Source organism: Puntigrus tetrazona, chromosome 10 (genome assembly GCF_018831695.1).
Source record: "Puntigrus tetrazona isolate hp1 chromosome 10, ASM1883169v1, whole genome shotgun sequence".
Lineage (NCBI taxonomy): Eukaryota > Metazoa > Chordata > Actinopteri > Cypriniformes > Cyprinidae > Puntigrus > Puntigrus tetrazona.
In genome coordinates, this window is record NC_056708.1 from 4,059,130 (window position 1) to 4,074,217 (window position 15,088).

The 15,088-nt window shown below is 44.7% G+C and overlaps 1 protein-coding gene across 1 annotated transcript in view; it reads left to right on the plus strand.

Annotated features, from left to right (window-relative positions):
* LOC122352388 (talin-1-like) overlaps positions 1–15,088 on the plus strand; it is a 66,609-nt gene that overhangs the window by 46,096 nt on the left and 5,425 nt on the right. The window contains 15 exon segments of the mRNA XM_043249801.1: positions 575–693; positions 1,297–1,479; positions 2,858–3,000; positions 3,083–3,248; positions 4,005–4,079; positions 5,185–5,529; positions 5,595–5,732; positions 6,505–6,908; positions 7,526–7,749; positions 8,030–8,803; positions 11,116–11,121; positions 11,413–11,492; positions 12,114–12,206; positions 14,368–14,474; positions 14,651–14,655. Of these exon segments, the coding sequence (XP_043105736.1) occupies positions 575–693; positions 1,297–1,479; positions 2,858–3,000; positions 3,083–3,248; positions 4,005–4,079; positions 5,185–5,529; positions 5,595–5,732; positions 6,505–6,908; positions 7,526–7,749; positions 8,030–8,803; positions 11,116–11,121; positions 11,413–11,492; positions 12,114–12,206; positions 14,368–14,474; positions 14,651–14,655 (2,862 nt within the window).

Consider the following 15,088-nt stretch of genomic DNA (forward strand, 5'->3'; position numbering starts at 1 on the left):
TTCTGAATTTAATACTTTTATTGAGCCTTAACTACAAAACAAGTCTCTGAATAATAGTGTACTTTCTACCATCACATTGATAGACTATCATGTAAATGGTTTCAGGGAGAGGCTCCAGGTCAGAGGTGTGATGATGCCATTGGGGTTCTTAACTAACTGCATCCATTAAGAGGTGGACAAGCGTCTCTGGCAGCAATCAGCCAGCAACTCACACCTAGAGATGACATCTCCATGAGGTGAAACTTGCTACAGCCGTCTTGAATTAAGCTACAGCAGTATCCTCAGAGCCAAGGGCACCTTTGTGTTCATCATTAAAGTATGTGAGACTATTTGCAATATTGTGCAGGCCCTTCCACGAGCAGATGGCAGCATCTGTACGCTGAGATCAGTAACCTGATTGAACCGGTGGCCATACAGCCATCGGCGCCTCTCAGCTGGGTCTGAGTCTGAATCCTTTCTAATTGTTTTAATGCATTTCTCAGTGTTTATTGGAAGCTAAGCGTGGCGTCATCTCACAGGTGTCTCAGATGATTTAGTTACTTTGAGCCATATCATGGCTGCCAACCGGTGACAGCGCGTGTCCGAAGATCTGAACAGCCAGCAGCAGATGGCGTCCTGGATCAAACTAAGATAAGCGGGGTCTGCCCTACAGATACTCTACACTGCAAAGAGGCTGGAGGAAACCACCGAAAGGTAAGATATGCAGCGAAAAACGGCGCTGGATTCTTGTAGTTTGTTGCCACTGGGTTAGAAAGCTTGGGATCAGTATGCTTTTATCTATCGAGCTGCATTTATTAATAATAAAAAATGCGAAATATTGAAATAAAAAGTGAGTTAAAATGATTTATTTACTATGACAAGGCTGAATGCCAGCATCACAGCATTACTCAGCTTTCAATGTCATGATCCTTCTTTTTTCACTTGACACTGGGAACTGGAGTAATGATACCATCATCATCATCACAGAAATAAATTCGTTTTAGGCAGCGACTAGAATGAATTAATATTACAATGAAACCAATGTGTAAATGCAATCATATTTCAAAATGTATGATGTTATTAATGCATAGAGACTGCGTTCAAAAATTACTGATTCTAAACTTTTTGTATTGTGGTGTATTGTGGATCTGTTGGAGATCTGCTGTATTACTCAGGCTTACAGTACTGTGTGTGTGTGTGTGTGTGTGTGTGTGTGTGTATTGTGTGTGTGTCCTCAGGCGGCTCACCGCAGGAAGCTCTAGAGAGTCTGTTCAGATGATGAGGCGGTGGATGATCTGGCTGCAACTCCTACGGCAGGCGGCGGCCAGTGCTGCAGGAGGCGGTGGGCGGCATGGTCAACTCCATCACTCAGCCATCAATAAGATGGAAGGCGGTCCTGGAATGGAACGCAGAGCGTTTGTGGATTATCAGACCACGATGGTGAAAGCGGCCAGCTATCGCTGTCACCCGTTCAGAGATGGTAAAAACCGTGCTGGAACAGTATGGTGGCAATTAGGAATTGTAGGAACAATTAGAAAAGCCACTGTGGCTGGTGGGCAAAAATAAAATGTATGGGTAGCCTTCCAATAAAAATTTGGATCGTGTCCTGTGGTGCCAAAAACAAAAAACCTTAACACAAGAAACAAGAGAAAAATGTGTCTTCATTCTTAGAGTTACAAATAGCATGAGAAAGGTTTGTATTCAATGTTAAACTTTTCTCTGTCACACCATAGGACACATTGATGCCCCTCACTAGCCATATGCAAACATACACTGAAAATCGAGATTAGGGTTTAGTCACGGAATTCAAAGTACATACTTATTATGAAGGACGATAACTAAGGAGTGTAATAATGGGTTTTAGTTAAACTGATAAGCACATTTGATAATCATCTTACAGAACAATCTGATAAACTGTATTGTAATGTGTAACAAACATTATACAGTGTTTAACAATGAACAATTTGACTTCGCGTTTTTTCAAATATAAATAAGCATAGACATTTTTCAATCAGACTTTAATAAAATTCTTGCAGAAAGGCGGCTGGTTAATTAAAACCAGTAATATTCTCACTAATTATCAATTATGTTTGGCTGTGCTCAATTTCTGAAGACACAGGTGGGTAGCAATCAACAGCTCCTGATTGGATAATAGTCATACCTTCATTCTTTTACACAGCAGCAAACTTCCTGCAGTTGCCTTGTTTCTGTGGTGCTTTGCCATTTACATATTGTGTCAGCGTGGCTTCAGGGGACTAAAAGGAAAAGCAGGTATATTGTAGAAACTATAATAGATTTTATAAAAAAAAAAAAATTTGACATCAGTAGAATAATAAAGCATCTGCATAAAATAAACTTGATTTTAAAACATCTGCCAGAGTGCATTTTTATTCTTGAGGTATTATAAATTAATGATTATTTCCATACATTTATGGCGTTCTCTTCACTCCTGTGTTGATTATATTTTCCATTTATTTTTGATCTTATGGTTCAAAGAATAGTTCCAGAAGGAGAATTATATGCAGTATTTATAGAGAAGGGAGCTGATGTTGTGTTTTTAAAACTGTATTTGCCAGGTTATGATCAACACCAACCTGATGAGCTGGGTGGTTTTGGCCAATCAACTGACCACAGGTTGGTGACCTGGCATCCGAGGCCCAGATGCAGCCATGACTGCTGAGAATAGCCAGTATTTTTACATACTTTCCTTTTGCTGTAGATTTTGTGGCCAAGTCCTCTATATTTCTTGTTGTATATTCTGTTGCGCTTTGAAATATATATTCACGATACAAGTAAAATGATGTACTCTCTGCATATCTAAGCTGTTTGTTTGATAGACTTTGAGTGTCAGTTAACGGTTAAGTGTTTTGTTCTTCAGATCGGTTCTCACATCAGGAAGCAGGTGACAGAGCTGGGCTACAGCTGCACTGGTCTGGTCAGTAAGCAGGGAGCACTGCAGTGCAGTCCAGCGACTCCACCACCCAAAAAGGAGCTCCTTCGACAGTGCTCGGAGAGTCTCGGGTTCACTGTTGTTCTTCTCTTATCGTGTAGATTTCAGTCTTCTGTCAGACTTTGTATAGTTTTAACACTATCTGTTTCTCAGGTGTCTCACGTGCTGCCGCGGCGGCTCTTCAGAGCGGGCAATGCGTGATGCTCAGGCTTACCATTACGCTGCCAGTGCTGTTTCTGGCATCATTGCGATCTGGACACCACCATCATGTTTACCACCGCGTGCTCTCAACCCGAAGCGCGAGACCTTTGCAATACAGGTACTACGCTCCGCTAAATATCATTACATATCAAGCACAGATGACGTGAATTTGTTTTATTAATGAAACCAAAAGAATCAAGTCAGTCCGTTCTAATGATTCCAGTCTGTATAGCATGAACCTGGCCTACTAAACCAGTCATAAGGGTCCATTTTTGGAAATTTAGTTATACGTCATCTGAAAGCTGAATGTAATTAAGCTTCCATTTGTTGTATGGTTTTAGATAGGACAATATGAGATACAACTATTAGAAAATTTATAATCTGAGGATGCAAAAACATCAAAACCTTTAGAAAAATCTCCTAAAAGTTTTTAGATAAATTCTAAGCAATGCATAAAGCAGATTAAAAATTAAGTTTTTAAATGTTGCAGTAGGCACACAAAATATCTTCATGGAACATTATCTTTGCCCAAGTACTGATATATTGTTGTCTATTGATAGAAAATATGCCTGTGCTACTTATGACTCTTTTGTAGTTCAGGGTCACATCAATCTTCCAATCAGCTTGAGCATATATTACATTTTGAAATCCACGGAGCGAAACTCTTATAACGTCAAGATTGAAGTTGTAAATAAGAGTGTAAACTGCTTTAACTGGGAAACTGTTTGTCAGATTGACAAAAGAAAATCAGAAAGACTTATAAACAAAATCAAATTAAATGTTTTGTGTTGTTTCCCGTGGTTTGTCAGAGAGCATCCTGAAGACAGCTAAAGTTTTTGGTTGGAGGACACAAGCTGCTGGTGTCTGGGAGCAGGGGCTTAGTCAGGAGAAACTGGCTCAGAGCTGCACAGTCGTCTATTTAACCTACATCACTAAACTGGCTGATGTGGTCAGAGCTAGGAAGGCCAGCCAGTCTGAGCGCTGAAGACCCTGAACAGGTGACCACACACTTCCTGTCTGTCCACTTCCAAGCAGAAATAAGACTCTTCCACACCCACACAGCTGGCCTGATGTCAGAAAGTGTGTTTGTTTGTTGTGTGTATGTGTGCTGTGTGTGTGTGTGTGTGTGTGTGTGTGTCATGTGTGTGCGTGCCCAGTGCTGAGCAGCAATTCTTAGGTTTCTACTGTTCCTATGGCAACACTTAATAATTCATGGCATATTCTCAAAGCATTATAGCTGTATTATTTCAAGAAGTGCTGCCATCATGTCAGGTTTGTGCTGCTTCAGTCTCCTTTCAAGTTTGAACATAATAAAACCGTTATATTCAAACATACTGTATTAAATGAGTCTGTATATTCACTTTCAAGTGGAGCAGTTGTTTTTTGTTGCTAGTTAGAATATTATGCTTTTATGTAGCTTCGATACTTAACATAACAGCTTTGCTTTTATAGTACATTTCTTGTACTAGCCTTGGTATTTCACTCCTTGGCTACGCATATTGTCGCGGGCGGATGAAGCACAGCACAAACAGGCGTTTGAACCCGGGTGTTTGTTAACAATATATAGGTGACAGGTGAATGGGCGATTACTGCCGCTGTCGCAGTGGTACGTTATCTTCTGGGTGCTTTCGGTGCTCTGGGTGCGATCGGTGAATCTCTGACAGGTGATTCTTGGGAATTAGCTCCGTTATGGCGGTTCAGGACTGGCTTCTGAAAGTGCAAAGGATGTAACAGTCAGAACAGCATGTAAAGGAGTGTGCGTAGCTCACTGGAGTGCCCGAGCCTGGCGTGGCTTATCAGCGCAGCAAGCGAGCTCAGGTGCAGCGAGTCCGGTGATTAATTGGCTTTCCCAGTGATGGTGGTTTTATTCCCAGGGCAACGCTGATGGTAGCTCGGGCGCCGTCACCTCCTCCCCCCCAGCGCTGTCACACCTGGTCTAGCGGAGAAAACGGAGATGAGATCAAGGGGATGCTACAGGGGTGGGGCGAGGAGTGACCCCTGACAGACCTGCAAAGCTGACCACAGCCGGGGAGAGTCCGTCGGCGTTCCGTTAGGATTTCAAGCGCAGTGTTTCACATCAAGTGGAAGTCCTGGGCTGCGAGGAACCAGCAGGTCACCTGGCATTGAGTGTCCTTGGCGGGACATCCATTGAAGGGGTGCATGGTCGGTCAACAGGGAGTGAACCGCCCATTGCCGAAGGTAATGCGCTGACTCAGGGCTGCCCACCTGATGGCCAGGGCCTCCTTCTCCACCTGCGTGGTTCCTCTCGGCTGGGTTCCAGCTTCACTGCTGATGAAGAGTGCGGGATGCTCCTCCTGCCTGGACCTGGGACAAGGACAGCTCCCAGACCCGTGCGGAAGCACATCCGTTTGCAGGAGGAGAGCAGCGAGAAGTCCGAGGCACCATGAGAACCGGGCTTGAAGTCAGGACTTCCTTGATCCGGGTGAAAGGCCTCCCTCCATAGCCCGGGGGCTCCAGGGTGTATCCTCTCGGGCTGCCCCTTCCTGAAGTCACGGAGTCTGTCAGAGGCGACTATAGAGGAGAAGTTGAGGATAAAACGCCAGTGATATCGGCCAACCCCAGAAAGCGCGTGCCTGGGACTGTACGTGGTTGGGCGAGGGCTTCCAGACGACCGTGACCTTCTGTTCTTGGGGTTGGATTAGGCCGTGGCATGGCAGTATCCCAGGTACTTGCAGCGCAAGTAGGCGCCAGGTGACATTTCCTGGTTGGTGAGCAAAGTCCAGCCATCGGAGATCCATAGCACAGCTCGGCGCAGTGTTCTTCCCAGGTCTCAGAAGTGAACCACCACATCATCTCAAGATGGCGGCGGCACTTAGTGTTGGTGAGGCGGATGAAGATATCCGCCCAGGCAGTTGGGCGTGGCGGGTGCGATGTAGCCGAAGGAGGGTCCGGTACTGCCAGTGTTTGCGGGAGTTGGAGGCCGTTTTGGGCTTTGCTTACGTGCGGTTGGGGACTTGCCAATGCCTTTGGTGAGGTCAGTGTTAGTGGGCCCTCCCAGGCGGTGATCTGGCAGTTAATCCACGGGGCATGGGTAGCCATCAGACTCAGAACCTGGTTGGGCCGCGGAAGTCGTTGCAGAAAGCGGGGCGGCCCGTCAGGCTTGGGGACCAGGGCCATTCGGAGGCTGGATAGGGCGTAGATGGCTCATTACCCCAACTTCCAGCATTTGTTGGATTTCTGCTCCTCTAGCCGCCCGGCGGCGGAAGCCTCAGGGATGCGGTGGGCCGCTGTTTTACTATGATGCGGGAGGAGTTTTGATCATCGATGCTGTAGGATGTGGTCTGCGGGCGTGGCGGGAACACATCCGAGAACTGACCGACGAGATGTTTGATGTGGCATCTGACTTCTGGTAGAGCAGCGCCAGCGTTCATGTCACGACGACGAGGCTTTCGGTGGCATGGAGTTCTCCGCAGTACCATTTCTTAAAGCAAATTGACGCCGTAGATCTGCTCAGGTCCGGCGTCGGTGGGTTGCCTGACTTTATAGTTGCAGATGTTAGCCGTTCCAGTACGGTGCTCCCGGGTCCCTGCCGTGGCCCAGAAACTTACAGGCCTGGTGGGGACCAGAACCGCGACTTGATAGCCGACGATTCGCGGCTGGCGGGCGGTTGTAGTGGCGTTGCTACAGGCTCTGGGCCTCCGTCATGTGTTCCCGTGCTGGGGGCATCACCGTTCGATCCGGTCCGCGCCTGGCCTGGGCGTGTTCGGCGACCTGCGACCTCTGGGTCGCGGCTGCTGCTGCTGTTCCCAGGCCTCTGGCGTGTCAGCAGGCCACGGGGCTGACGGCCGAAGCAACGGTTCGATAGTACATGAACCCGGTGGAGCCTGAGGCCTCGAGATCGAGAGGGGCGTATGGGGTAAGTCCCAGTCTCTTGCGATCCTCAAAGCGTCTCGCCGAAACGCGTCCGTTGAGGTCTCAGTTGAATCTGGCCAGGCGGCCGTCGGTCGGGATGGTAGACAGAGGAGTGCGCGGCTGATGGATCTTCAGCCGGCCAGAGTCGGCCATCACGGGACATGAGCGGTGCCTTGGTGGTCAGAATCTCACTGGGGATGCGTACGGGTGGAGAGAGGAAGAGTTCTTGAGGCGTGGCGCTGGCGGTAGCCAGCGGAGAGGATAACTGGATGCAGATGGCGTAATCGACAATCACCGGGAATATGTTAAGTAGCCCGGGCAGACTTTGTGGCCAATACCAGATCCATCCGATGCGCTCGAAGGGCACCTCGATGATAGAAGGTAGTATAAGCGGACTGGGGGGAGAGGCCGGGCGGCGTCGGCTGGCATTCAGAACCCAAGCCACGGCAAAAGTTTACGTCGTCTCAAAGCCAGCTGACCAGTGACGGTCGGATCCTTTGGGTGGTGTTGGCGACCCCTAAGTGTCCCGCCAATGGATGGGCGTGGGCCAGTTCTGTCTCGTATCCACAGCGGCTTTCCAGGATACACCAACAGAAAAACACCTCACTCGCGAGCGGCGACCAAACGTTACGATGTGAAGTCACCCGGGAGAGGGATGGGGCTGGGCGGACTTCCTCCTAGGAAGCGCGCCAATCCCAGCAGTGTTTTGTATCATCGTCCCGTTGAGCTTGACCGAATGGGCCTCAGTAACCTGAAACACATCAAAAGTCGTTGGCGTTAGGAGGACTCTGCCATCTCCGCTGAGTCATGAGTACGATACGCGTGGGGCCCCTGCTCTTCTTCTCGTGGCTTTTGGTGGGCTGTCAATGCGGGCAGCGTTCTTGAGAGGCCTCCGGGAAGCGGCCAGTCCGCCGGGGATGCCGGCACGGTAGGTCTTGGGCCGAGCCTCCAGGTTCACTTCCACCTGCTGTGGATTGGCACGGCCAGTGGGTGGACACACTCTTGGTGACTCCCCATGGACTGCAGGTTATCGACAGAGCGTTTGGGGCGTGGGCAGGAGGCCTTGGCGGGCTGGATGCCAGGCGGCAGCACGCTGCAGAGTCCAGGGCGGCGTTAACTTGCGCCCGTTTGGCGATGGGGGCGGCAGCGCCTGTGAGCTTTACTCTGGTGTAACCCACAGCCCTTCGCCAGCCTGGGTTCCCAGAGGCTGGGGTGGTAGAAGCTTCCGTGGGCATGGGTTCGTCCCCTTTACTGCAGGCCGCGCCCGCTCTGCACTGGCAGCAGGTACCCTCCGGCCTTGCTGCTCTGGGGTGCCCTCCAGGAAAAGGTGGCTTCGCTCCAGCTCCCTGCGATTAACTGCCAGCTCGGCCGCTACTAACTCCGAGGGCGTCGGGGATTGCATGCGACCTGCGCCTGGCGGTAGGATCGAAGAAACCGCGAGAGCGGTCGATGACCACCCTCTCAAGCGATCTGGCGGGGTGGGTCTGATCAGTAATGTTGGGGCTAAACGGGTGAGCTGGCGACTTGAGCCGGGCGGTGAGGCGTCGGGTGAGCAGCCAGTCGAGAACCCCTGGGCTGCGCAGATCGGAGGTCGAGCCGACCCTTCGAGGATCTCCGTTTCAGAGTGCGTCATAGTTATGCAGCCAGGTCAGCGGCAGCATAGAAGCTGCTGCGCTTCTCCAGTTAACTTAAGCCAGGGTGTGCGTGCCCACTGCCGGCGAATCCCATCCTTCCGTGTGGCGACATTCACCGGGTATCACCAAAAATCTGGGTGCGTCATGGCTGAGTGTTTCCAGGAAGGTTAGCTGCTTGAATGCGGGGATCGGGCACGGCGGGGCGCGGTCGGCGCGGCACCCTGGGCAGCGAGCTCCTGTAGAGCTGCCACATATCGGTCATCAGGTGTTCTCTGATCTGCTGCCTTGAGGGACACCTCTGGCAGGTTGCTGTGGCAGCTCCTCATCTCCTGGCGGTCGGCGCAAGCTGGAGGGGACAAGAGAAGAAAAAAAAAGATGAGTCGGTAGGTGCCCTTTAAACAAAATGGCGTCCGCTGGCTGGTATTCGTTTTCTTCTCTTTGTTCCAGCGTGTTGTGAATTAACTTCAACATGGCATTCTCCACCACTTGTCAGGCGGATGAAGCTGCTTAGCGCACAAACAGAGGCGTTTACGATTGGCCGGGAGCGTTTGTTAGTAATATAGGTGATAGGTGAATGGTGGGCGTTGCACAACGCTTATCAGTGGCGTTATCTTCTGGGTGCTCATTGCTCTGGGTGCGATGCGGTCGTCGCAGAGTGATTCTTGGAAATTAGCTCCGATATGTGATTCAGACTGGCTAGAAGGCCCCAAGAGATAACAGTCAGAGACAGCATGCAGTGTCGTGGCTCACTGGGTGCGACCTGACGTGAAAGCTATCCCCAGCCACGGCAAGCGAGCTCCAGGTCGCGGCGAGTCCGGTGATTAGTGGCTTTCCCAGGTGATGGTAGTTTCTTCCAGAACCAACGCTGTGATGGTAGCTCGGGACGCCCCGTCCACAGTATACCTTATACCTCTTATGCTCTCATGCAGGTGTGAGATTATGCCCATGTTTGTGGTTCAGTAAGTACCTTCTATGTATGGCAACTGTTGAGTCACTGTGCTGATCTACATGTTATTTTGTAGTACACGCGTCTGAGATCCTGTGTTTGTTGTCATGTCTTAGGTGGTTCTGATTAATAAGTGAAGGATGGCTAAAGCTCTGGGTAGTACAGTCAGCGCCCACGAGGCTGCGTAGAAGCAAACCTCATGATGATCCTACCATATTTTAGCTCAAGAACTCTGCTAAGGTATAGACACAGAGAAAGTCATCTCATTCATCCACATCAGTCTCTCCACAAGACCTTTAATAACTTAGATCTAAATCAAAGTGACAGTTCTGATTATAGTCTGTGAAAATATTAGGTGACCTGAAATCCAGTCAGTCCCATTTGACCTACAAAAGCGAATCTGCTAATCATTTGCAGTCAGATTGGTAATTGTTATTGTTAGCTACAACTAAAGATAAAATTACTACAAACAAATCGAAAAAAAAAGTATGTGTTGGTAATAGAACAATATTGAAATATCAATATTAGTTAAAAAACTTTACATTTATTAGTACTTATAACTTTCTAGTTTAAATTGCTAATAAAATATAACATAATTACTAGAGCAAAGTATGAAAACTAAAAATATAAGACCTAACAGAATATGAATAAATGCGATAAATATAATAGTATAAAAAAACATTAAATGAAGCTATTCTTACACTTGCTAGATTTTATTTACTGTTTACACACATTTCTTTTGAGATGTAATCATTACCATAATTATTTCTATTTTAAAAAGTTATATTTAAGCATATGGGATATGTGACTGCAATAATTTATCAATTAACCCTTTATTATTTCTTTTTTATTTGTAGTATATGTTTTCTAAAGACAATATCTGATGATTGTGTTTTGGGTTATATTATATATTCTTTTGTTATTTATATATTCCATGACTTCCATGCACACACTATGCTGATGACCAGTTTTGCTAATTATTTGGATAATTGTTTTTAATTAATTTATTTGATTTGGCTTACTAGACAACTCCTGTTTCTACCAAGCGCTATATAGATTTAGAATATTTCTTAAATATTACAAGATTCAGTATTATTGCTTTATATATTATTATTCTTTTGATTATGTTAAAGTGCACCTTTATGGATTATGAAAGGTTCACATTTTAGTTTTTCAGTGTCCTAACCACAGGTTGACATGTACAGAAATCAAAAAATCACTTTAACTGTTTTATAATTGCCTTTTTTTAACCAAATTTGCTCACTTGATATGAAGCGGCTGATTTTAAGCTACTCCAAAGCAACCTATTGGCACATAGACAAATTAAATTACTTTTATAGTTAACCCGCTAAAGAAAAGGGCAATGCAGTTGCATTCAGGTTCAAGCTTTGGATCACTTTGTTTCATTCTCTTACAGCTATTTTACACAATAATGGGGCACTTTTAGTGCTGTCATCAATAGCATAATGTCATAAAGCCGTATTAATGCAAGTGTCAAGAGTTGTGATGTGTGATGTTTTCTGTGGGATCAGGTGATGGTGAGAATAAGCGTGGCGTCTCTACTGAAGGCGGTGAAAGCCGTGGAGGATGCAGGGCCATAAAGGCACACACACGATGCACTAGAGGCCACCATAGAGCCACATCAAACAGGCAGCTCTGAGACATACACACACACACACACACACACACACACACTGAACTGTACTGAAAATATGCAACCATTTTTATATATAGCCATCACTGCTCTTACAGTGAAAGTATGTATTAGATGAGTCCATTGAATGAGCAAATTAAACCTTGTGGCAACATCATGTTTTGCTGGTATTCAGTGTTCAGCAGTCCAGATCCTCTCCTCCCAAAGGCCGCCACTCCAGAGGAGTTCATCCATGACAGCCAAAGGCATCACGTTGTACGGCAGCAGTGGCTGCTGACTTCGATGCACGCCAAGGGATGTATTCGCCCACCTGCCTGAGCAGGCAGCCATCGCTGACATGCTGCACTCCTGCAGAGGTGAGACCACTGCGCCACCATATTAATGACTTCATAAGGGGACTCAAGCTGTTCTAATATTTTCTAATCACGTTCTATTTATGACTTTTTCTTAATTGAAGCTTCCATGAAAAATGCAGCTATTCACGTAATCCAACTTGAAATTGAAATCCAGTTGTATAAAATAATGCTATAAACTCAAAATTATAAATTGCATTTATATATTCATTTATATTTCACGTGTGATACGTGCAGCATTGCAAGTTTTATGTAAAATGATTTTATCGCTTATTTTCTAAACTTGAGTTGTGCTGCATGCGCTTAAATTCTTAAAATAGTTTCTTGTATCAGCGACCATGATCAGTTACCGGGTATCCGATGCTTGGAGAGGATAGTAAAACAGTATAAACAATCGACTTTCAATAGTTTAATTTTATTTAGTGACTAAATAAAAAATATGTAAAAGTAGTCTGAATTAGCGAACTTTGACTTCCTAGTGTATCGTTCTAGGCGGAAAATCATTTTCTGCTGTGTTGTTTAGCAGCGGCATTCCGGTGACCGAGATCTTCGAGCTCAGGCACTGCGTGGCTCTGAGTGCCAGGATACACAGCTGCTGCAGACATCTGCTGAAGTGGTGATGTCCACCTACAATCCACCCCTGTTACACACACACTCTTCTTCCAGACTCTCCTTCAGATTTGGGGTCATTACAAGGTTGATTTTAAGCAGGTGAGAAATAGCCTCATGTGCTGGTCCTATTCACCAAGGAGCACAGAGAAATGTCATATTTCACAAACTCACAGTATGTTTGTCACTAAGTGGGTAGTGATTGAAACATCTGTATAAAATGTATTAAAGAGGTAGTTAAATGGTAAAACATTAGAAAGAGTATTTGTCAAATTACAGTTGAGGTGTACGGAGTGTGGGATTTTGAGATTATAATGAGGTAAATTTTAATTTTAATATTGTTTCTGTTTACCTTCATGTATTTTTCTATTTTCTCTGATACATATGTGTAGGTTGCCAACATGATCTTTCAGTGAGTTAAAGGTGACTGATTGTGCATGAGCGTGTGTGTTTTGTGTCTGCTGAGCAGGACCTCTTGCTTTTAACAGAAATTACATAATATAATGTCTTATGCAGAGGCCTTCTCCTTTGGTGGGATGCTACAGATCTATATTTTTCCTTTTTGATTTTATACTTTTTATCATTTTGATTTTGAGCTTGGTTTAAACTTCCGTTTTAAATGTTCCTTATAAATTTTGTCATATATCCTCTATGCGTTCTCATGACATGATTTTCTCTAATCTAGTCAAATCTTCTAAAATTCAGTTCAACTGAAGTAAAATCACGATCTTCTCGCTAGTGATTATAATGGTTGTTTTTTTCAAGAGAAGTAACATTTGGATGCATTCTGAGACCTACAGTATATTAATAGCATCTTGATTAGTCAAAAATGCTTTTGATTTGAGCTCTTAATTGTTCATGTTTTCAGATACTGAATGAGAGATGTCATAATTGAATGGTTTGCAGAATAATTTAACATTTTGCCACATTTTTGACTTCACTTTGATCACGAATGAGTATTTTTCTATGGATTGTGTGTGTGTGTGTGTGTGTGTGTGTGTGTGTGTGTGTGTGTGTGTGTGTGGGTGCACTCTAATCGTATGCTTACAGCTATGGGAGAGGAGGCAAAGCAGGGGATGAATTATCAGTTTTTATGTAATATTCAGAAAGAGACAGGGTTCCATAGTCATGTTGTTGTATTGTGCCAAATCCTTACAAGTGCAGCAAAATGTCAGATTAAAAAAATCCTTTAGAGTGGTGACATTCTCTTGTTGAGAAACAAAATTAAAGTTATTAAATTAATGTGATTAAATTATTATAATAATATATAATATATAATATAAATAATAATATAATATATATAATAAACAACATATTTGTTTGATTCTTCATAGATAATGTTTGTAGTTTTTAAGAGTTTTCTTGCAGGTTTAAGTACACATATTAATAGGAAATAAATAAATAAAGAAAAAATGATAAGGAAAAAAACTATTAAATATGATTGTTGTAATAATATAATACAAAACTACTCCTCAAAGTAGTAAAACTGTTACCATCTTGCCATCTAATACTCTTTTTATATTTTAAGATGTAACCTTAATATTTTTCTAATTTTACTCAACTTAATATATTTTAAATGTTTTTGGGGTTTTACATTGTGAATAAATGCCATGAAACACTATTCTATCACTGTGGTCCAATAGTATTCCATGAGTGTTTTGCAACCTGCATCTATCCAACCCCAAATATAGTCTCCTGACATTTAAAGTGATTAGCACAGTCTCAGAAACAAAAATACAACTAAATCATTGTGAAACGCACTAGTCCGACATAGGAACTCTGAAAGAAGCCAAGACTGCCTTTATTAGCACACATGGAAACACTAGACAGGCAGCATGTTTGTCTAACTGGGTGTGTGTGTTTTCTGGTATTGTCTGTCAGTTCCCAACATTCCTACTCATGGCCAAGTCTTTTCTTGGCTGTCATTCCAAGCAGACGCTCTGGCTGGCCTACGCACCTGTTCTGTCTGCTTTACCCTGGAGGACACATGAGGACAAAGCACACACATGCGCACACACCGCACACACATACCACACCTCTACATTTCACGTCTTATAGTTGGCTTATGAGTGTCTAACAGCAATGAACGGTTTGTCATCAGATTGATTTAACAATCTGTTATTTCGGATGTTTTAATGTTCTCTTGTAATTGCAATCTCTGCCCATAGATCATTCAGAAACCAAGTCATGACCTTAAGCAGCAGCTGGCAAACTTCTCCAAGCGCGTGGCCGGTTCAGTGACAGAGCTCATACAGGCTGCAGAGGCCATGAAAAGGTACAAATTCACCCTGTGTGTGTGTGTGTGTGTGTGTGTGTGTGTGTGTGTGTCATGTTTCTCAGAACACACACTCTGCTCTGGCCATCCAGCAATCAGTGGATTATTTTCTGGCTGCCAGGGGTCTAGATCTAGGGCTTCTCTTGTACTTCTTGCCCTCTTGTCCTCTCCATCAGCTCAGGTCAAGTATCCGCCTCCAGTTCTGCATCATGAGCAGGGAATCCAAGCAGGATTTATCAGGATAATCCCTGCAACCCATCACTGAAAGTGATCTGAGAGCTCCTCGGGTGATAATACCCAGACCTCATTTAACACATGATGAGAGACAAGGAGAATCTCAGAGAGAGTGTGTGTGTGTGTGTGTGTGTGTGTGTGTGTGAGAGAGAGGAGTCAGTGTCAATTTGTGTAAATAACAAAAAGCAGAGTATTTTAAATATTTTATATTAGGTTTTTCTACCTATCTAGTGTTTATTAATACAAAAATATATTTAATATACTACTGTCAAATGATTAATTGTGATTAATTGCATCCATACATACATAATATATGTGCATACTGTATATATTTATGACAGTGTTTTTTTTTATTACAGATACACAGCACAATCTTGCAC